This window comes from Dacryopinax primogenitus, assembly GCF_000292625.1.
Source record: "Dacryopinax primogenitus strain DJM-731 SS1 chromosome Unknown DACRYscaffold_23, whole genome shotgun sequence".
Taxonomy (NCBI): domain Eukaryota; kingdom Fungi; phylum Basidiomycota; class Dacrymycetes; order Dacrymycetales; family Dacrymycetaceae; genus Dacryopinax; species Dacryopinax primogenitus.
The window spans coordinates 590,238-608,680 of NW_024467220.1; the positions used below are offsets into that span (position 1 = coordinate 590,238).

The 18,443-nt window shown below is 52.7% G+C and overlaps 7 protein-coding genes across 7 annotated transcripts; 3 read left to right on the forward strand and 4 right to left on the reverse strand.

Annotated features, from left to right (window-relative positions):
- Positions 1 to 1,312: 1,312 nt before the first annotated feature.
- DACRYDRAFT_25181 (uncharacterized protein) lies at positions 1,313 to 2,568 on the forward strand. The gene is made up of 4 exons (XM_040774048.1): positions 1,313 to 1,397; positions 1,470 to 1,619; positions 1,670 to 1,912; positions 1,970 to 2,568. The coding sequence occupies exons 1-4, from the start codon at positions 1,368 to 1,370 to the stop codon at positions 2,540 to 2,542; spliced, it is 996 nt and encodes a 331-aa protein (XP_040624345.1). The 5' UTR covers positions 1,313 to 1,367; the 3' UTR covers positions 2,543 to 2,568.
- A 177-nt stretch (positions 2,569 to 2,745) lies between these two features.
- On the reverse strand, positions 2,746 to 2,913 carry DACRYDRAFT_38767 (uncharacterized protein; the record flags this gene model as incomplete). Its single annotated transcript, XM_040774448.1, has 1 exon — positions 2,746 to 2,913. A coding segment is annotated over one exon (168 nt), but the record flags the coding sequence as incomplete, so codon positions are not given.
- A 163-nt stretch (positions 2,914 to 3,076) lies between these two features.
- DACRYDRAFT_25182 (uncharacterized protein) lies at positions 3,077 to 4,178 on the reverse strand. The gene is made up of 4 exons (XM_040774049.1): positions 4,117 to 4,178; positions 3,450 to 4,020; positions 3,330 to 3,390; positions 3,077 to 3,278 (listed from the first exon to the last, which is right to left on the reverse strand). The coding sequence occupies exons 2-4, from the start codon at positions 3,706 to 3,708 to the stop codon at positions 3,266 to 3,268; spliced, it is 333 nt and encodes a 110-aa protein (XP_040624347.1). The 5' UTR covers positions 3,709 to 4,020; positions 4,117 to 4,178; the 3' UTR covers positions 3,077 to 3,265.
- Positions 4,179 to 8,055: 3,877 nt separating this feature from the next.
- On the reverse strand, positions 8,056 to 10,643 carry DACRYDRAFT_97231 (uncharacterized protein). Its single transcript, XM_040777436.1, has 9 exons — positions 10,585 to 10,643; positions 10,381 to 10,534; positions 9,984 to 10,332; positions 9,822 to 9,927; positions 9,522 to 9,772; positions 9,032 to 9,471; positions 8,586 to 8,982; positions 8,491 to 8,537; positions 8,056 to 8,440 (listed from the first exon to the last, which is right to left on the reverse strand). The coding sequence occupies exons 1-9, from the start codon at positions 10,620 to 10,622 to the stop codon at positions 8,207 to 8,209; spliced, it is 2,016 nt and encodes a 671-aa protein (XP_040624348.1). The 5' UTR covers positions 10,623 to 10,643; the 3' UTR covers positions 8,056 to 8,206.
- Positions 10,644 to 11,129: 486 nt separating this feature from the next.
- On the reverse strand, positions 11,130 to 13,703 carry DACRYDRAFT_119534 (uncharacterized protein; the record flags this gene model as incomplete). Its single annotated transcript, XM_040770813.1, has 12 exons — positions 11,130 to 11,415; positions 11,470 to 11,551; positions 11,603 to 11,649; positions 11,696 to 12,092; positions 12,139 to 12,419; positions 12,468 to 12,623; positions 12,673 to 12,739; positions 12,790 to 12,973; positions 13,026 to 13,104; positions 13,159 to 13,513; positions 13,564 to 13,633; positions 13,687 to 13,703. 12 exons carry the CDS (start codon positions 13,701 to 13,703, stop codon positions 11,312 to 11,314), a joined length of 1,839 nt encoding a protein of 612 aa, XP_040624349.1. The 3' UTR covers positions 11,130 to 11,311.
- A 2,209-nt stretch (positions 13,704 to 15,912) lies between these two features.
- On the forward strand, positions 15,913 to 17,393 carry DACRYDRAFT_102497 (WD40 repeat-like protein; the record flags this gene model as incomplete). Its single annotated transcript, XM_040767638.1, has 3 exons — positions 15,913 to 16,653; positions 16,704 to 17,041; positions 17,133 to 17,393. The coding sequence occupies 3 exons, from the start codon at positions 15,913 to 15,915 to the stop codon at positions 17,320 to 17,322; spliced, it is 1,269 nt and encodes a 422-aa protein (XP_040624350.1). The 3' UTR covers positions 17,323 to 17,393.
- Positions 17,394 to 17,518: 125 nt separating this feature from the next.
- Positions 17,519 to 18,346, forward strand: DACRYDRAFT_111988 (uncharacterized protein; the record flags this gene model as incomplete). Its single annotated transcript, XM_040769322.1, has 3 exons — positions 17,519 to 17,893; positions 17,939 to 18,073; positions 18,119 to 18,346. The coding sequence occupies 3 exons, from the start codon at positions 17,519 to 17,521 to the stop codon at positions 18,344 to 18,346; spliced, it is 738 nt and encodes a 245-aa protein (XP_040624351.1).
- Positions 18,347 to 18,443: the final 97 nt, after the last annotated feature.

Here is an 18,443-nt window from a genome sequence, read left to right on the forward strand (position 1 = left end):
TTTCCATGACTATTGTCACCATAGGTAGTGGTGTCATAGTTACTATGGGTTGGAGATTAGACACAGGGGCTGTAGGCTGATTACTCCCAGGAAGCTGTCATAAGCTGTTGGAGCTGCTGAGTCAGCTCTAGGACCCTGTGCTTGAAGAATAGAAATGGGATCAGGGAATTCTTCTGCTTGTTCCATAATGGTGGATATGGAATAAGGCAGGTGTTGGGTGTGTGTGGTAAGAGTAAAGGCAGGTAAGAGTAGAGGTGGAGTGGTGAAGCAGAGGTTGTCACTTGGAGACTTGGTCTTCTGTTAGGGCAACACAGGCTGACTAAGTCTGCTCACCTAAGAGTGCCAAGAGTCTAAGCAGGCAACAAGGAAGTGGAGTAGACCTGATGACTAAGACCTATCTACAGTATAGGTATCTGTGGATGATCCTAAGAGACCAAGTCTGAAGAGACAGTCCCAGGCAGAGTAGGCCTTATATTTATACCTCTGTGGTGGAACCTGCTAGAACATCTTGCTTACTCAGCCTAGTCAGGTGATCAGGTCATATGACCAAGGATGAGGTCATATGAGGTCATGCACAGCCATGCACAGCAGGTCACCTGACCATCCAATCCTTCCAGCAGGTTCCAGCACATGCCAAGGTATACCAGCTACTTCCATGTCATAAAGGCTTAGTCATGTCTCTTGACCAACCAATGAGCTGGTGCCCTGACAGCAAGGGATTCAGGGATGATGTTGTCTAGTGCCATATCCATGTCTGTGCACACCAATCAGCTCCATAGCTGTCCGGGGTTGGAAATGGAAGATGGGACATACCTTTTCATACATCAGGATCATAGTTCTCATTAATGGTCAATGCACAGCTCATGTGCTGGCTAACCTCTTGTGAATCAATGCCAATGCCAGTGGACCCACAACTGACTCACATGAACAAATGACATAGTCCAATCTAGCACTTCATGAGTACAAGCCATTCAAGTGTAGATATGATAGAGATGCACTGGGGTGTCCTTCAGCCCTTCAGAGAGGTGTTGCTCAACCTCCTGAGTGATGAGGTGGCATCTGCTCAACTCAGTGAACACCAGAGCATAAGTGCACTGCAAGATTTGTGTACCCCTTTCCTCTCCTTCCCAAAGTGAAAGTCTTCTGCCAGGGCATTGGTTATTGTATCAGTATGGTGGAAGATAATATTAATGTTCAGGGTGTTTTTCATTGATGACATTCATCAATCAATCTTGTTAGTGGCAGTGTAATGACGTAAATGACTTGGTATGGCCGCTTCGTCTTTGTAGAGTACACATCTGTTCTTCTACCAGAAACCCTCTTCTCTCTCTGGCTTGAGCTGGCCATTCCTACCCAAGATAGCGACCATGTCAAAACGGAACCTAGCGATTAGCGAAGTGACTCCGGAGCAAGAGACAGAAGCGGAGATACCCCCGGCGAAACGACAATGACTGAATCCCAGTTCGGAGACACGACTTGTACGCACACCAACGACGAACAGCAAATCCAAGCGGGATGGCGAGGATATAACATGCGTCATTTCTTGGAATGTCGAGACACCTGTTCCGTTCCTCGACCTCCATCACACTGTATCGTCCGCAGGCATGTCCAGTTATCTTGTACAACCCCCAAGGCGAATTCCGGAGAACAACCTTGCACGTTGCTCAAGGAATGGGATTGGCCGGAGTTCATCTGCCTGCAGGAAGTTCGAGCGAGACCGTCAGACAAGGACTGGATGATGGCCATGTGCACGGCTGCGAATGGGGTCTCTCCTTTAGATCGGGACGGGGAGATGGAGAGGCGAGAAGATGGAGGACTGACATACACTGCTTATTGGGTGCTGAACGTCTCCCGCTGTAGACAGCGGAGGTACGGCGTGTGCACACTCGTTGCTCATCTGTGGGTGAAATGGGTGCACCGGGAGTGAACGGTGGACTGGGACGCGGAAGGACAAGTGCATATACTGGAGTTCGACGGCTGGGAGCTGGTCAACGTCTACGCTTTGAATGGGAGTGACTTCCCTTGGGTGGATCCACGTATGGAGGGGGATCTACTAGCCAAACTGCTGCCACAGAAGACCAGGAACGAGCGAAAGAGAGAATTTAACATGCTCTTGCTCGAGGAAATCAAGAAAATGCGGGCACTCGGGCTGAGGCTGGTGCTCATAGGAGACTTCAATATCTCCCTCGCAAAGGTGGACTGTTATCCATGTTTGCGTATGCAATATCCGCACGCATTGGCAAGGAAACAGTTTAACGAGGTGTTCATTCCCCAGGCCAAGGTTGTGGACGTATATCGTGCTTTTTACGGGAGCCAGAAAGCATACAGCTGGTTTGCGAAAGGGAAACCGGTGGGAAGCGATGCTGCCAGGGTGGATTATGCACTGGTGGATTGCCAGTTGATTGGAGAGAAGGGAGAGGGAAGGGTGATGGGAACGGGATATGGACGCAAGAACGTCAGAACGAGTGACCATGGGATTGTCTGGCTGGATATGTGCGGGATGAATAACCTTGGATTGTCAGAGGCCAGGGCGCAGGAATAGACGGTTCAAAAGTCAAGCGGATAAGACTGTATCATTAATGGACAAGGGGCTCATCTCGAACACATTGTTTGGGCAAGAAGCGAAAAAAGGATTACAGATTTCCATTCGGGCAGGCTACATCACCACATTTTAGGCATCGGAGCAATTTTCTTCCACCCCTTGACCTGCATCAGGTCCATAACCTCGACACATAATTGAACAAAACGCACCCTGTGTTCTCTGCTCTTTATCATATCTGTGTATTTCTTCGCCAACCACGTGCACTCGCTCAGGGCGTTGACACCCTCTGTCTCTTGGCATTTGGAGAGCTCCTCGCAGACGATTAGCAGTTCGGAGACCTTGACCCACTGCTCCCTGAGGATCCTTTCACGGTTGTGGTAGATCTCTGTGTGACGAAGTATCTGACACGCGTATCGGCGATATGGACAGCTTATCGCCGTTCATGAGTTCGCCTTGAACGGAGAGCGCTTGATCAGGCAAAGACTAAAAATGGATTATTACAGCTACCTAACGGTAAAAAAGGGGATCACAAATAAAGGTACTACAAACTGCTCTCATCGTAGAAAGGGGTAACAACCCTCAATAGAAGGGAAATCGCATGCAGAGAGATGCTGATGATAAATGATGATAAGGATGCTGAGGATAATGTGATGTCGTCCAGTTCATTACTCTCACTCCGCCTGCTCCCCCTTTTCCCGAATTTCCTTCGGCACCCGCCCCTCTTCAGCCACCCTCGCTACCCCGGATCAGCCACGCCTACAAAAGCAAGACGCAGGAAAACACTCACGCGAACGAGGTGGTGTCTGGCCCGTATGCTGCGCCGTCCATTTCGCGATCCTCAGGAACCACTGTTTACCCCGGTTAGTAGCCTGTGTGATAATATCATGCCAAGGGAAGGGAAACTCACGTATTCGCTCAGTATCCTGTCCTCCCATCAGCTCACCAATCCCCAATCCCAAAGCGCGAAAGCGCAAAAGCGCAAACCCCCAAAGGGAAAAAGTACAAGGCAAAAAACAGGACGCACTCAACCAACTCAGATGCAAAAGCTTATAAACCAACAACGTCTCCTCCTGAGCCGGGTTCTGGAACTGGTTCCCCACGCCCAAGAATCCCAGTAGGCAGAGGACGACGCCAGCCGAGAGCTGGAGGAACCAGGCGAGCCACATGTATAGCCCTAGAGGGGCGGCGCGGAGCAGGATCTGGAGGGCGGAGAGGGTGAGGAGAGCGCCCCGTTCCGTTACGTTGCAGGGTTAGCGGCGATGGAGAAGGAGCCATAGGGAGCTCACCGAAGCTGGGAAAAAGAACAACACCCCCTGGGCGATCTCCACTCCCAGATCGGAGATGAACGCCTCATAGAGCGTTTCGTCCTCCTGCTCGAGGGCGATCCGGCTCAGGGGACTAGGGATCCAGCTGTCATTGAGGTTCGCTATGGCTTGAGTCTCCTTTATGAGCGTGTCTGAGAGTTCGACTTGGAAGGACTGGAAGCGGGGTCAGCGGGTTAGGCGGGAGGATCTTTGGTGAAACGGAAACGGAACTGGCATGGGGGTTGGAGGTTAGTGGAGAGGAGTACATACGTTAGCGATCGCCAACCAGATCTCAGCCACATATCCATAACTCGCAATCGTCAAATCCGTGGCCGGCACCGACCGATTCCCGACCTCCCGTGTCCATATTCCCACTTGTGCCTCCCAAGGAGTAGGCATATCCAGTTTCCCAAGCTGCATCGTCATCCATTCGTTCTGATCTTGCACGCCCTGCAAGCCCAGGTCTCCCGTTTGGAGCGCACTGATAATGGGTGTTAGGGTTGTTTGCACTTGCTGCATCGCATCCACCATATTCCCATAGACGGTCGCGCTGCGTATGCCGGCAAACAAGAGGAGGATCGTGAAATGCAGAGGGAGGTGGAGGGTGAGCCATAATGCTCCAGAACGGCGCTTGAGCCTGAATGTTTGAGCCCAGAATCCGTGGAATAGGAAATGCCAAGCGGAGAAGACGATCACTAGTGCGCAGAAGCACTGGAGGTCTGCCAGTGCACGCGCATCAGTTGCATCAGCGCGCAGCTCGAGCGGCCAGGAAGGGCATAGGCGTACAGGCAGTCTCTGTGAACCCGAATCCCGAAATGACAAAGCTAAAGCTCCTGATCAGGCCAATAATGCCCTCCCCAAGGATGATCAACGTCAGCGCGCCAAAGCGCTCGCTGATCATCTCTGCGGGTGGGATGATGTACCCCGGGAGGAGGGGCTGGATGAGCACGGAGAGGAACTCGAGGAGGAGGCCGGAGTAGGCGAGGGCGAGCTTGGCGGGCTCGGAATTTGTTAGCAGGGCGGCGATGACCCATAGTCTGTATGCGGGGGGCGGGGATTAGCGTGGAACGTGGGAAGGAGGGAACAGGGGACGTACGCGCCAGAAACACGGTGCACGAGAGCGGGGACCAGGGCGAGCGAAAGATGGCCTTTGTACGCTCTCAAATTCTGGTTCTTAATCGGGATCAGCAGGCGGACACAGACTACACACGCGCGAGTATACCGCGTGAGCATGGTACTCTGCATGTTGATTGCCCGGGGACTCACCAAACGCGTACTGGATGACAAGTAGACCTCTTCCTACAGCGTAGGAGATCGCTACCCCTCTGAAACTGTTCGCCTTTGCGTTTATCACTGCTGCTTCCTGGCTGACCTCTGGGCTCCAAGTGACGTTCCACGGGTCGTACTGTGCCGCACACGCACCAATGAACGGGAACGCCGCCAGTTGCGCGCCTTTAAAGAGCCGATGCAGCCAGTCGTTCGCTTGGAATTGGACGTCATACAGTGTCTGAGAGGCCCAGACCCACCACATGATTATGAAGAACAAGAAGTAGACGGCGACGGACCGCCCTATGCTCACTTCGTGCGTCTCGGAGAATACGGAGAGCACAGCGACGATGACGAGGTCGTAGAACAGTTCCAGCCATTCTGGGGCGCGTTTTTCTTCTTCAAGCCAGACGCGGTCGCTGGGTTACTACATAAGCAGCGAGGGGCAGTGGGATGTGGGACATTGGCATACCCTTTCTCGTTCCATTCGGGTTTTCCCAGATGGATGATCCAGTCCAACAACCGGGTTTCGAACCCTCTAGGCTCAGGCCGCTCATGCTCCCTCTCCTCCTCGAGCTCGTGTCTCGCCTCTGCTCTCTCCTGTGCGAGATGATACTCCAGTTCCTGGAGAGCGGACTCTGTGCGTGCGTGTTGGAGTTTGGGGCGGAATGGGGTTGGAGAGGAGGTGTGTGAGTGACGAAGTCAAGAGCCTCGCAGTCCAAGTGCTCAACTTCAACACGACTTTCGACCCGAACGAAGAACAACAGAACGAGACTCTTACGGAGTACCAAGAACCTAGTGCTTCGAGTTCGGCTCTGCGTATGTAACCGACCTGGGTCAGGACACGCTGTTCTTCCTTCCCCGCGCGGGCGGGCTGGTCATCCTCGCTTTCCTGCTCGTGCTTCTCCGCGCCGCGCCATTGAAACACTATTGCCATTACTACCACAAGCAGACAGCACATCCCACCCTGAGGGCAGAACTGGCAGTGTACCGACCTATAGAAAACTCCCAGGTCTTCTAAGCCATCGTGAGATCATGATGGGGCTGCTTGTGTGTTGATGGCGACTGTGGCTGTGGTTTCAACCCTTCGGTCGGCCAACTGCTTGGTACGTAGCGCAGCGACACTAGGGGGTACGTGTCCAGTCATCTTCAGTGGGTCGCTGGGAGGCTCATCCTTTGACCCCCACCGAGGCTTCTTCTTAGGGACAGGTGTGTCCGACTCCCGAACCCTTTTTAGAGGGTTGGGATGGGGTGGTGGATCATCAACCTCCTGTGAGAAAACCCAGCTTGCGCTCAGTGATTCGCAGCAACAGTCGCCACATCCATCGCTGGTCACTCACCATTGGCAGAGGCTCGCGAAAGAACAACGTGGGAAACTCCTGCTCATCTGCAAAAGACCGGTAGGACAAGAGCGAGCCTTCGTCACTACTTGCTGGAATTGCGCGCTTGGACAGGGAATCATCCTGCAACAAGGCGAGGGGGGCAGCAAGAGCCACAAGGATCGTGGACGACAAGGACAGGTATAGGAAGAAGTAGCGGTTCATGAATAGAGTCACGTTGAAGAGATTAGCGTAGTGGTGGCTGTGGGTGGGTTGCGTTTGTGTAGGGTTGTGTGCAGTTATTGTCTAGCTGCAATGTCAAATAGCGACGTTCAGGGGAATACGTGGTACAAAGGCAGCGAGCAGACTCACCGACCAGCGCTATAGGGTGGAGAAAGGAGAATGGTCAAGTCCGGCTCGGTGCTCTGTTCCATAACATGAAATAAGACCTGAGGGGTAGCCTGGGCGATCACTCTAGTTCCTCTATCATCGAAGACTTGGCGATGCTTCAGATATCAATGGCACCCCAACTTCATATATATATATATATATCCTCTGTATCTAGTTTTTGCTGTGTATTGAAATCACGAAACCTTCTGGCCCCAGAGAACGAAACATGTGTCGGGCTTCCCCTAGAGAATCCACAGCCACAGTCACAACACCGCATCATTGATGTCATGAATTATAAGACCTGGCAGTCTCTGTAGGTACACTGCCAGTTCTCAGGTGGATGGGCTCGTAGTAATCGCAATCTCGTATTGGACACAGCACACATACCGGCTAGGGATGGACGGTCGTCGGTCCCGGTCCAGTCCGGTCCACTAAATGCGCTTCAAGGAGGAAGCACACGGAGATTCATCATGCACTTAAAACAGCTCCGGTGCCTCCTCTGCGGAGACAATCTTCCTACAATGCCCCTCCGACAATTGCCCTAACTCGCATCGTCATTGTGGCAGTGAGAAAGAAAATCATAATTCAATTGTTCTGGGGTCCCACAAGTATTGGATGTTATAGTATGGAAAAAATTGGATAATCAAAGAGCAAAATCCCTCTCAGTCATTTTGGTACATTGCTGTTATTATGACCCTTAAATAATGCCTCTATTTAGGAGTATATATTTTCATTTCTTGATAACACCGTATGTAAATATTATTGGAAGACCCCTAAACTCTCTCATTTATGAGTTTCCTACAAAGATGACGTGAGGAAGGGCAATTGCCTCCAGAGGGGCATTGTAGAAAGTCTCCGCAGAGGCCCCACCGGAAATTCCTCCTTTCAACACCCGGTCACCATCCCTGCAACGCAAAAATAGTCAAACTATTGCATGGCGAAATGGTGGCTGCGTGGGACGGACCGGTCCTTCGCAGTTCAGGACTGAACCGGATTTTCCAAAAGTGTTGGTCCTGGACTGCATCGGCAGGACCGCGGTCCTCAGAGTCCGGTGCCATCCCTACATTACCCGGCACGTTGTTACAGCTGGCAACGCACCTCCTATAGCTAGTGAGCCAATGGCCCCAATCCCTATTCTCCTGTACCTGGGTTGACACAGCTACAGCACTCTGCCCAGTGTGACATATAACAGGGTCTCACACCCACCCATACTACGAGAACATGCGTAAATAATAATTTCGTCAACCTAGCCATCGACAAATGATATCACATCACATCATAGAGAGGAGAGCTATTATACACAGAACGTTAAAGTCATTTTCCCAAGCCGAACCGCTAGATCCAGGCCCGCTCCCCATCTACACCTCCCTCTCCTTGTTTCTCGTCTAATCAGTCATATTGGAGGTAGAGCGGCTTTGTACCTGCACTCCCTGCCCCTGCACCTGTCCGTCCCGCATTTCCTGAGAGCCGACAATGCCCTGCTCGAGAGAAGCAGCAGAAGGCGTAGGCTTCGGCTCCACTTCTTTCCCGTGCTGGTGCATGAACCCTTCTGACGAAGGGGGGGAGCCGAGGGAGGCCCGACGCCTCATGTCGGTGTGTTTTGCTAGTACGAGCGCGAGCTGCAAGTGGGTTAGCATGGGGATTGGATGCTGCGAGGGAGGGGACGTACATATTCGATCAGGATCAGAATGGCGAAGACGATCGCTACTACTGGTACTAAGCGGGAGTCAGACAGGAAAAAGGAATAAGGAAAATTGTACTCACACATCCAACTCGCATCCAACAACTGGTATGCCGCCAACTCGTAGTCGCTGTTCACATCTATGTCCTGGTTCCCCACGTCGAGGAAGCCCAGGAAGCACAACGCAGTCGCGAACGTGACCTGGATCCCCCAGCCAATCCACATCCACTTGCCTAATGGCGCGGCGCGGAGAAGCACGAGCAGGGAAGCGAGGATGACCAGCCCGCCCGCGCAGGGGACGAAAAACAGCGTGCCCTGGGCCAGGTCAGTCACGTACGCTGAGCCGAAGTCGAAGAACTGCTCTTGGTACTCCGCAAGAGTCTCGTTCCGTTGTTCATCGTTCGGGTCGAAAGTCGTGTTGAAGTTGAGCACTTGGACTGCGAGGCTCTTGACTTCGTCACTCAGCTCGATCTGGAAGGACTGTAAAGCGATTAGAACGGGTTTCGGGAGCCAGGGAGGAAGTACACACGTCTGTGATAGCCACCATGATCTGCGCAAAGTAGACGACAGTCTCGAGTTGCGGGTCACCAAAAGTGGTAGGGTCATTGATACTCGAGTTCAACAGGGTGATCTCAGCCGCATAAGGAGTCGCGACGTTGATCTTCCCAAGGTTGATAGCCAGGTATTGGTTCGCGTCCGGGACAGAGTCGAGTGATCCCGTCGTGGCGAGCGCAGATACAACCGTTTGCAGATTACCGACGACGTTGGCGAAGGAGTCGCCGATATTACCGTAGATAGTCGCGTTCCTCATGCCCGAAAGGAGCAGGAGCATCACAAAGTGAAGAGGAAGATGGAGGATGAGCCACAAGGCTCCGCTTTTCCGCTTCAGGGGACGCTCAGCCGGGAAACCGTGGAACAAGAAATGCCATGACGCAAAGAGGACGATCAGGGCGCAGACGCACTGCAGATCTGAAAGGCCATGAGCATCGTAGGCATACAAAAAACATCCTTGTGCTCACATTGATCGCTGCTGAATCCGAAACCGGAGATCACAAAGCTGAAGCTCCGCACAATACCGATGATACCTTCACCGAGGATGATCAAGGTAAGGGCACCGAAACGTTCGCTGATCATTGCCGCAGGGGGCTTCATGTAACCGGGCCCGAGGGGCATGACCATGGCAGACAGGAACTCCACAGCAAGGGTGAAATAAGCGAGGGCAACTTTAGCTCCTGCATTCGTCGTGAGGAGAGCAGAAATGAGCCAGAAACTGCGATATGTCAGTATTTGGCGCAACTTGATCAGGAGAACGTGCATACACGCCTGAGACCAGGTAGATACAGGCAGGAGCAAGGACCCAAGACATGTGACGCCGCTCGCCATATACCTCTGCACCAAGCTTTGGGAAAATGACGCGAACGGCCACTGATGTCACGGTAAACAATCACAACCAGGATTTAGAACCAAACAACGCAACGTACCAAGCATGTATTGCAAGACGAGGATGAAACGCCCTGCAGCGTAGGCAATGGCGACGCCCTTCCAGCTCGTAGCTTGTGAATCCATAAGGATACTCGCGTCATCGAGCCCGTCACTTGGTAGGACTGAGAATGGCGTAAAGTTCGCACTCCCCGCACCGACAAATATGAATGACGCGAGCTGCAAGCACTTGAAGATGCGGTGGAGCCAGTCATTCGCTTGGAAGTGGACATCGTACATCGTCTGGGAAGCCCATACCCACCAAATGATAACGAAATAGGAAAAGTAGACGAGAACAGAGTGTGGGCTTGAGACTTCGTGAGCGGTGGAAAAGACGGAAAGGACGGCAACCTATTCGCTGATCAGATGCAGCGACGAGAACGAGTGGGGGAAGCGTACGATAACTAAATCGTAGAACAGCTCTAGCCAGTCCGGAGCACGCTCCTCCTTGTCTAACCAATACTGCTCGTGGGTTTCCTCATTGGGTGGTCTCTCCTTTAGCTTGATGGCGAACTGCAGCAAACGCGAGTTCCAACCACGGCCTTCCTCCTCCCTAAACACAACATTCAGCGTCAGTCAGGAAGACAGATGAAACTGACTCACTCTGCATTTCTTTCATGGTAGGACCTTTCCTGTATCATCGTGACTAACCTGAAGATGGGGGGGTATACAAGAACGGGGATGTGTACAGTCGTTGAAGGGGTAACGAGGCCTTATATAGCTGTCTCAGACCTCGTGTATTCGAGACCATCACCCGCAACCACCGCTTGGTCTCCGCCCAGATCCATCAACTGCCCGAGTCCGTAACGTGATAGGTCCAGGAGCCGCTCAAAACCACCAGTGGCTGTCCTTTTCATGTTTCACAAAACACAGACTCAAGGTCAAAGCGCTTCATGTGAAGCTCAGCATTGGCCCAATCGGAGTGATCGTGTGCACAGCGACGTTGCGGATGAGCCCCTCGAAAGGGGAAATAGCAGTGCGCATAGAAATGAGTGAAACGCGGAGTCGGGCAGGGTCTCCTCATCGGCTGCTTCCGCCCTAAGTACGGTATTTGTTGTCGTCATTAATATGTAAAATTCTCATAAATTGAATTAAAAACAAAGTCGGATCCCTGGGAAACCTCTTGCTAAATTTGGGCACTAATTTATCGCCGAGATATGAATAAAAACTGAGTCAGCAACGTTGCTTCTCTTGGAATTCGTCTTCCCCTCCGCAGTCGTTGGGAATTAACACACTGGAAAGCGTAGTCAGAGAAGACACTCGTTACGAGCTCTATTTTTACAACGATGGGCCGATGTGTAGACTTGAGGAAACATGTTTCCAAGGTAATTCAAGAGTAGTCACTCTTTACTCGAGTGCCAGACCCTGGAAGCACTGTCTCTTCATGTGGTGCCGAGCATTCCGGACCTCGGGCCTCAACGGAGCTATTTGCGCCTGTTAATAGATCTGGATCAGCTTGGCCTGGTGAATACGCGGCAAGTATCGTACCTCGAGGTCCCGCTTGGTCTGTATGTGGGATAACCGGCCCCCGCCGATGGCGAGCTTGACGGTCGGCCAGAACCATTAATAGCTGTGCGCTCATCAATAATTTGACCAAGATTAGTACAATGAGGCACCTTACCGAGTCGAAGATGATAAGCACAGCGTATACGATTGCGACGACTGGCACTGCACGATGTTAGCCCGTCGGCAACACAACGGCACTAGCACTCACGCATCCAGTTTCGTTGTTGCAGTCGATAGACAAATATAGGCGAGGTCATGTCCTCATTTAGCGTCTTGTCACCCAGGTCGAGAAGCCCTAGAAGCCCCAGTCCAATTCCACCAACAAGCCGAGAAGTCCATGACGCCCACATGTAGCCGCCGAGGGGGAGGCTTCTGAGGAGGTGAAGGATAGAAAGGACAAACAAGAAGCCTCCTGCGCTTGGTAGAAAGAAAAGGACGCCGTTGCCCAGATCAGTTTGGTACTCCTGATCGAACTCGTTGCCCAAAGCGACATATTCGTCATATGTGGCATTCCAAGTGCTTGAATCGGGATTCCGAGTTCCATTAAGGGAGTTGATCACTTCTGCCGAGTGCAAGACGTCATCTGATAGTTGGACATCGTAGTACTGTCCTCGTTGAGCGATCTGGTGTTGGGGGGGAAAACAAACTTACAGCTGCAATACCGATGTAAATCTGCACCTGGTACTGGATAACATCAACAACAGGGTCTTGGGTGCTATTGGGATTGGAGGCCTCGTCGAGGATATTCCGGATCTCTTCTGGCCATGATGGAGTGATTGAGAGCTTCCCAAGTTGAATGGACATGTACTGTAGACCGGCGGACGTATGGTTGAAATTGTTCTCGTCGATGTCGGCAAAAAGGGATAACATGTTCTGGTTGACAATGTCCAGAGCGTGGGTGATATTGCCGAACGTGGCAGTGTTTCGCATTCCTGGGAAATGGATGAGGAAGCGAACTGTGAGAAAGGCGCTTGCCTAACCGATGAGAACCAGCAGAATACTGAAGTGCAGGGGGAAGTGGAAGATGATCCATAGCAGCCCGCGCTTTCGCCCCATCCTAATCTCCACATTGAACCCGTCGAACAAAAAGTACCAGAGGGAGGTGATAATAACCAGGGCACAGAAACATTGCCCATCTGTCAGCGAGTTAGAACAAGGAAAGGACAGGGAACATCTGAAACGCACAAGCCACACTACTGAACCCAAACCCGGCCATGACCGCACTGAAAGATCGGATGATGCCGATGATTCCCTTGATAGCATGAGCACCTGCAAGTCTGAGTGTGGTTGTAGAAGGTCTACTTCACCAATGATGATGAGTGATAATGCACCAAAGCGTTCACTGATCATTTCGGGCGGAGCCCTCATGTATTGGGGCATTAGAGGAAGCATCAATGTCGCTTCCACCTCGAGCCCAAGGCCACTGTAGGCGCAAGCAACTTTGGCAGCCGCGTTCCCTGTCATGGACGCACTGATGGCCCATAGACTGACGTAACAAGTCAGTAAGTGACATCTTGGATTGCCGATGGGGCGCTTACACTCCGGAAATGAATGCAACAATCGGCGGCACCAGCAAAGAAGGCAGATGTCGCTTGTAATGCCGTGTTGTGATGAGAACTAAGCAACGTGTTAGATGTTAAAGGCAATCATATTCGATATGATCCACCGCACCGAGTACATATTCGAGGATCAAGAAGAGTCGTCCAGCAGCGTATGAGGTTGCAACTCCCGTCCAAGCTGACGCGCCCAACGACTGCTGTGCGGCTTCAGATGATTCCACAGCCGACTCGGGTGGAAGTACATTCGATGGGTCGAAGCTCTGCGCCGTCACACCAAGGAAAGCAAACGTTCCTAGCTGGCAGAACTTGAACAGGCGGTGGACCCAGTCGTTTGCCTCGAACCGCACGTCGTATAGCACTTGCGAGGCCCAGACCCACCAAATGATGACGAAATATGAGAAGTATACGAGGGTCGATGGACCGCCAGTGATCTCATGATTGACGGTGAATACGGTCAGAACCGCAATCTGAGCATAGTTCAGTACTGTGATCAGAATCCTGGAACTCCTTTGCTTACGATCACCAAGTCATACAGGAGATCCAGCCACTGGGGTGCCCGCTGCGCCTTGGTTAGCCATCGCTGTTCTCTGTGGAGACGCTCAGCCTTGGATCTACCCGGTAAGAGTCCGCATTTACGCACTTGGAGTCTACTGGCATCGTGAGACTATGTTTGATTAACAACGGAATGATCCGTGAGCGATATCCCCTCTCCTCGATTTCTCGATCTTGCTCGTTCTCGCTGTGCACCAGTCAGGACCTTCTTGTACCCCTTTGCTCAACATTGCGCACCTTGCAGCATTACTGTTCATCATTTTCTCCTCCATATCCACGATAGTTCAAGATCAAGCGCTGAGCTACGCCCGTTCCTCGCAGATGGCTGAACACAGTGTCTTGGCATTATGTCGCTCAAGATGGCTAGACCTCAGGGTGTATTTGTCTCAAACCAGAGATGGTGTCGGAATAGCTCGGTATCCGAGCTGATGTGTCTGAAGTAGAGACACTGACTGCTTTGAGGAGAGAAGGCGTCGTTGGAGCGTTCATCATTATCTGTGATGGGTCAGAGAAGTATGATAAGGTGGCTGTGTATTGTAAGAAGTCGTCTTCGAACGACGATCCCTCGTTCAACCACCACCATCACAGTGTCTTCCGCAGATTTAATGAACCACAACGATGTCCTCTACTAACGGACCTCACTCATACCCTTTGAAAGATCGCTGGCGAAAACGAGCCGCACCCGTCCTCAGTTGCTCTCTTTGTTGATCAGGCCTCGCCTGGTTGCTCTGCATGAAGAGACTGGATAGGTCTTCCTACGAGAGGCAAAGGCAGGCTATCATGACTGGAGTAAAGAAGAGCTCTGGATTACCGAACACCAACGAGCCAGGTCATGCCTTGAGTTGCTATGCGATCTGGTGATCGTGAGTGGAGCGGAAGACAACGCGTCTCCAGACCGGACCAGTTGGCTGTCTTGGCTGTCTTCTCGACAAATCATGCGATCTCATCCCTGGTGTCTATTCTTCTCGTACTTTGTCATTATATGTAAGCAACATCTATATGCGCATATATCAACGATGGTATGGATGCTCATCTGTCCAGGGTGGGTCTGGACAGATCAGGTCCTATACGACGTCCGATCCCAGGCAAACGACTGGCTTCATCGGCTATTCCGTTTCCTTCAACTTGGGAATTTTGCCTTCATAGGTATTGCCTCGAGGGACTTTGATCCTGGGAACCCGTTATCTCGTGACCGAATGGCCAGTCCCGAAGCTCAAACAACCCAATCCGAAGGATGGATTGCGTTTAAGAGCATTTCGATCGTCTATGCGCGAAGCAGGATGTTACTGGCTGTGCAGTATCTTCACAGTGGGTACACTAATTGTCTCTTAATCTGCTTGATCTAAGCCGAGCAGCGGCATAAATCACTCGGGGATATAAGCGGCTGTTGATCCTTCTCATCCCCGCGGTTGTCAGGTCCTTTTCGGCACTGTATGGCTATTGTACGGTACCCTCCAGCGCCTTCTAATGGATCTATAGACTATGGTTGGTTGGTGATACTCTGCGATATCAACGATAAGCCAAAGGAAGTCAAACTGGAACTCTGCTATCTCGGCTTGGCGATGGAATATCTTGTCACCGGATCGCTGCCAAACTTCTCTTCTTATATCCCTGCTCCGTATGCGATTACGGAACGCTATGGCGCTCTTACGCTTGTGATCTTGGCAGATGTAACTGGATTCTTGCACCGGTATTATGGATGAATGCTACTGAGAATACTACTAGGGAATTATAGGGTTAGTGGAATCCCTCAGCGACGTCATCGGCTTCGGATTCACGAACAGCGGATGTGTGCTCTTTTGTCGCATACAGGAGGCACACTCATGTACTGCAGACCTTCAATCCTTCTGCGGACTTGTGGTAATCTTCTGCATCTGGCAGTTGTTCCACGGGTTCGATACTGAAGCTCGCATGGGTCGAAGACGCGGCATGCTGTGGATTCTGTTCCACTTGCCAACACACTATATACTTCTTTTGGTCCTCGCAAGTAAACATCTCCCCCACCGCATTGTATAAGCAGACGGGCACGAGCTGCAAGCTGATGCGTCGTTCGGTGTTAGCCATGCACTGTCAGAGTTGTCGCCTTTGTTTGGACTGGGGTTGGGCTTGCTGCATTCGCCCAACCCGAACCCGGTTGAAGGGGAGGTGTGAGAGGGTGTGGAATACAGGAATTCATATGTTGAATTCGCACTGTTGATGTGTGTAGATATTCATAAAATAATGATCAAAGGCTGCACCGCCACCGAAGCGTCCACACATTCATTCATTCCCTCGTTGCCTCTCTTCTCTCTCTTCCACAGCTCACAATCCAACAATGCTCCAATCCGCTCTCCTCCCCACCTCCCTCTTCCAAGATATAATCACCGACCTATCCTACAACTACTACGGCACTTCCCTAGCCGTAGCCAGCGCCGACCACCGTGTGCGCATCTTCTCTCTTTCCGCAGAGCCTTCCGTCTCCGCAGCCCCAGGCATAGGCACAGGTGCAGGCACAGCGGGGGGCAGCTCCGGAGGCTGGGAATTGGAAGACGAGTTCAAGGCACACGACGCTCCCCTTACGCGGGTATCGTTCGCCCACCCCGCTTTCGGGCCTTTACTAGCCACAGCAGCGTTCGACCGTACAGTGAAGATATTCGAAGATGTCCCTTCCCGCGGAGCGGGGCAACGTTCGCGCTGGGTCGAGAGGAAGGTTTTTACGGATCAGGGAGCGAGTATCAGGAGTCTGGAATGGGCGCCTGAGGCTCTGGGGCTGAAGTTGGCAGGTGTGGGAGCGGATGGATGTGTGAGGATTTGGGAATGTCTTGATTTGCCTAGTTTGGAAGTGTGGGAAACGAGGGAGGAGCTGGGGATGATGGGGTTGTTTGGCGAGGGGGTGGTTGGTGCGGGAGGGGAGGGGGTGAGAGAGGGCAGGCTGGGGGGAGTGGGAGTGGGAGGGGAGAGGCAGGCGGCGACGGGTGGGTGGGAGACGGACGCTGGGTGGGCGCTGGCTTGGTGTGCCGAGAGATGGTGGGGTGATGTTCTGGCTGTGTGTTGTGCGAACCAGGGGTGTGTCAAGGTACGTTGTGCATTGACTACCAGGGATGACAGTGCTGATCCCAGGAACAGATTATGCAGTTCCCCGGCGGCCCTGCGAGGCCAGTAACTCTAACGACGCTCGTCCCCCCCACGCCTCCTACGCCTGTACCCCTCCCCGCCCCCCTACCGCGAAGGAAAGCAGATCACTCGCACTCCCCCCTCCCCCTCCCAGCAGCAGTAGAAGAGCCCCCCCGTACGCCGCTGACGAGCGTAGCCTGGGCCCCGGCGTGTGGGAAGAGCTTCCATCTCCTGGCGGCGGGGAGCGAAGCCGGGTGCGTGTATCTATGGAAGGTCGTACCCGGGAAGGAAGGGGTTCAGGAGGAAGATAGCTGGAAAGCGGAGCTTGTTGGGGAATTTGAGGAACATGGGTGTGTACACGTTCTCCCCCTCCCGTTCTCTCCCGCTCCCTATTCCCCTTATTCCCCCTATTCCCCCTGACCCTGCTAACCCTCGTGATAGAGGCAGACCAGTCGGACGCGTACAGTTCAACCCTACGGGAACGATCCTCTCCAGCGCTGGGGACGACGGGCGTATCCGCCTGTGGAAAGCGAGTTTTACGGGTGTGTGGCGGGCGATGGGGAGTGTGTGGGCTACGCCTGGTGATGAGGAGGAGGAAGAGGATGAGGGAGAGGATGGGTATGAGAGTTGAGGGGTTGTTGTGTGTTGTGTGTTGTTATAATTGATGTCCTTGGCGGTTGGTGTCCAATTTATAATGTCCAACGCGTGAATACATTGAACGCGTCGCGTCTCCTGTCTGTACTGACGACAATTGTTCAACTCAACACAGACAAACTTCTATTTCACTTGTAACATAACCCATTCCTTAATCTCATCCCACTCACTCAATGTCCACACACACCAGCGATCAACCAGAAGACTCTCTCTCAGAGAGTGTTGTCCTCCTCCCCCTACCCCAGCCAACCGCTACCTACCCCCCACCCCCACCCGCTCAACCCCAATCCCAATCCCCCACTCACACCCCCACATCCCCCCAAGCAGACCTAACGTTCGCCCTCTCCCTCCTCCTCCTGCTCGCTAGCCAGCTAGGAGTCGTCACCGCCCGATATCCGGAACTGAGAAGGAGGGAACGGCTCGCCTACGCAGGGGTGTGGAGGGAGAGAGTGGGCAGAGTGAGATGGGGGTTGAGAAGAGGGAGAGAGGGGGTGGGGGAGACGATCTCCCTGGTTGGGAGGGTGGTGCCTGTTTATCCTTCTGTAGAGGTACGTTCGACTGTTTGTGAACAGTACGCTGGCTTACTGCGGCAGGGTGAGCAGGGGCAGGGCTACTTCGCACTAGTAATAGGCTGGTTCCTCGCCCTCCCCCTACTTACACAAGCAACCCGACAGTCTCTCACTCCCAGCGCAGACCGAGGAATGAGGTCAGAAACCGCTGTCAGTCCCGTACGTCCCCCTCGTTACTCCACCGAGCGGGCTGACGTTCTGCAGACAAGTCTGAGAGCCCAGGTCTGGGAATACCTCTTTTTCCTCAGGACGCTCTCCCTACGCTCTGCGCTTTTCCCTCCGGGCGCACGCACCGAGTCATTGGAGGGAAGATGGGCACCCGTTGTCTTTTCCGCCGACGGGGAAGGGGGGAGAGAACGAGAGCTCAGGGGAGCGATAGGCAGTGTTATGCCTGGTCTTGAGGGGGTAGGCACTGGAGAGGAACTGGACTAGCTCTGTACTATGAACCCTGCATTGATCTCCACACTACTTAGATTCGTACAACCTCAATCAAAACGTAGAACGAAGAATGCACACGCCCTGCAGCCCG

Excerpts from the sequence above, each read along its gene's own strand:
- DACRYDRAFT_25181 (XM_040774048.1), top strand. The coding sequence starts at position 1,368 with ATGTCAAAACGGAACCTAGCGATTAGCGAA. Across the intron at positions 1,620-1,669 it reads CAGGCATGTCCAGTTATCTT|GAATGGGATTGGCCGGAGTT; the intron begins GTACAACCCCCA and ends ACGTTGCTCAAG. Across the intron at positions 1,913-1,969 it reads CTCATCTGTGGGTGAAATGG|TTCGACGGCTGGGAGCTGGT; the intron begins GTGCACCGGGAG and ends CATATACTGGAG.
- DACRYDRAFT_25182 (XM_040774049.1), bottom strand. The coding sequence starts at position 3,708 with ATGTGGCTCGCCTGGTTCCTCCAGCTCTCGGCTGGCGTCGTCCTCTGC. Across the intron at positions 3,391-3,449 it reads ACAGGATACTGAGCGAATAC|TGGTTCCTGAGGATCGCGAA; the intron begins GTGAGTTTCCCT and ends CGGGGTAAACAG.
- DACRYDRAFT_97231 (XM_040777436.1), bottom strand. The coding sequence starts at position 10,622 with ATGATACAGGAAAGGTCCTACCATGAAAGAAATGCAGA. Across the intron at positions 10,535-10,584 it reads TACCATGAAAGAAATGCAGA|GGAGGAGGAAGGCCGTGGTT; the intron begins GTGAGTCAGTTT and ends TGTTGTGTTTAG. Across the intron at positions 8,983-9,031 it reads TCATGGTGGCTATCACAGAC|TCCTTCCAGATCGAGCTGAG; the intron begins GTGTGTACTTCC and ends ATCGCTTTACAG.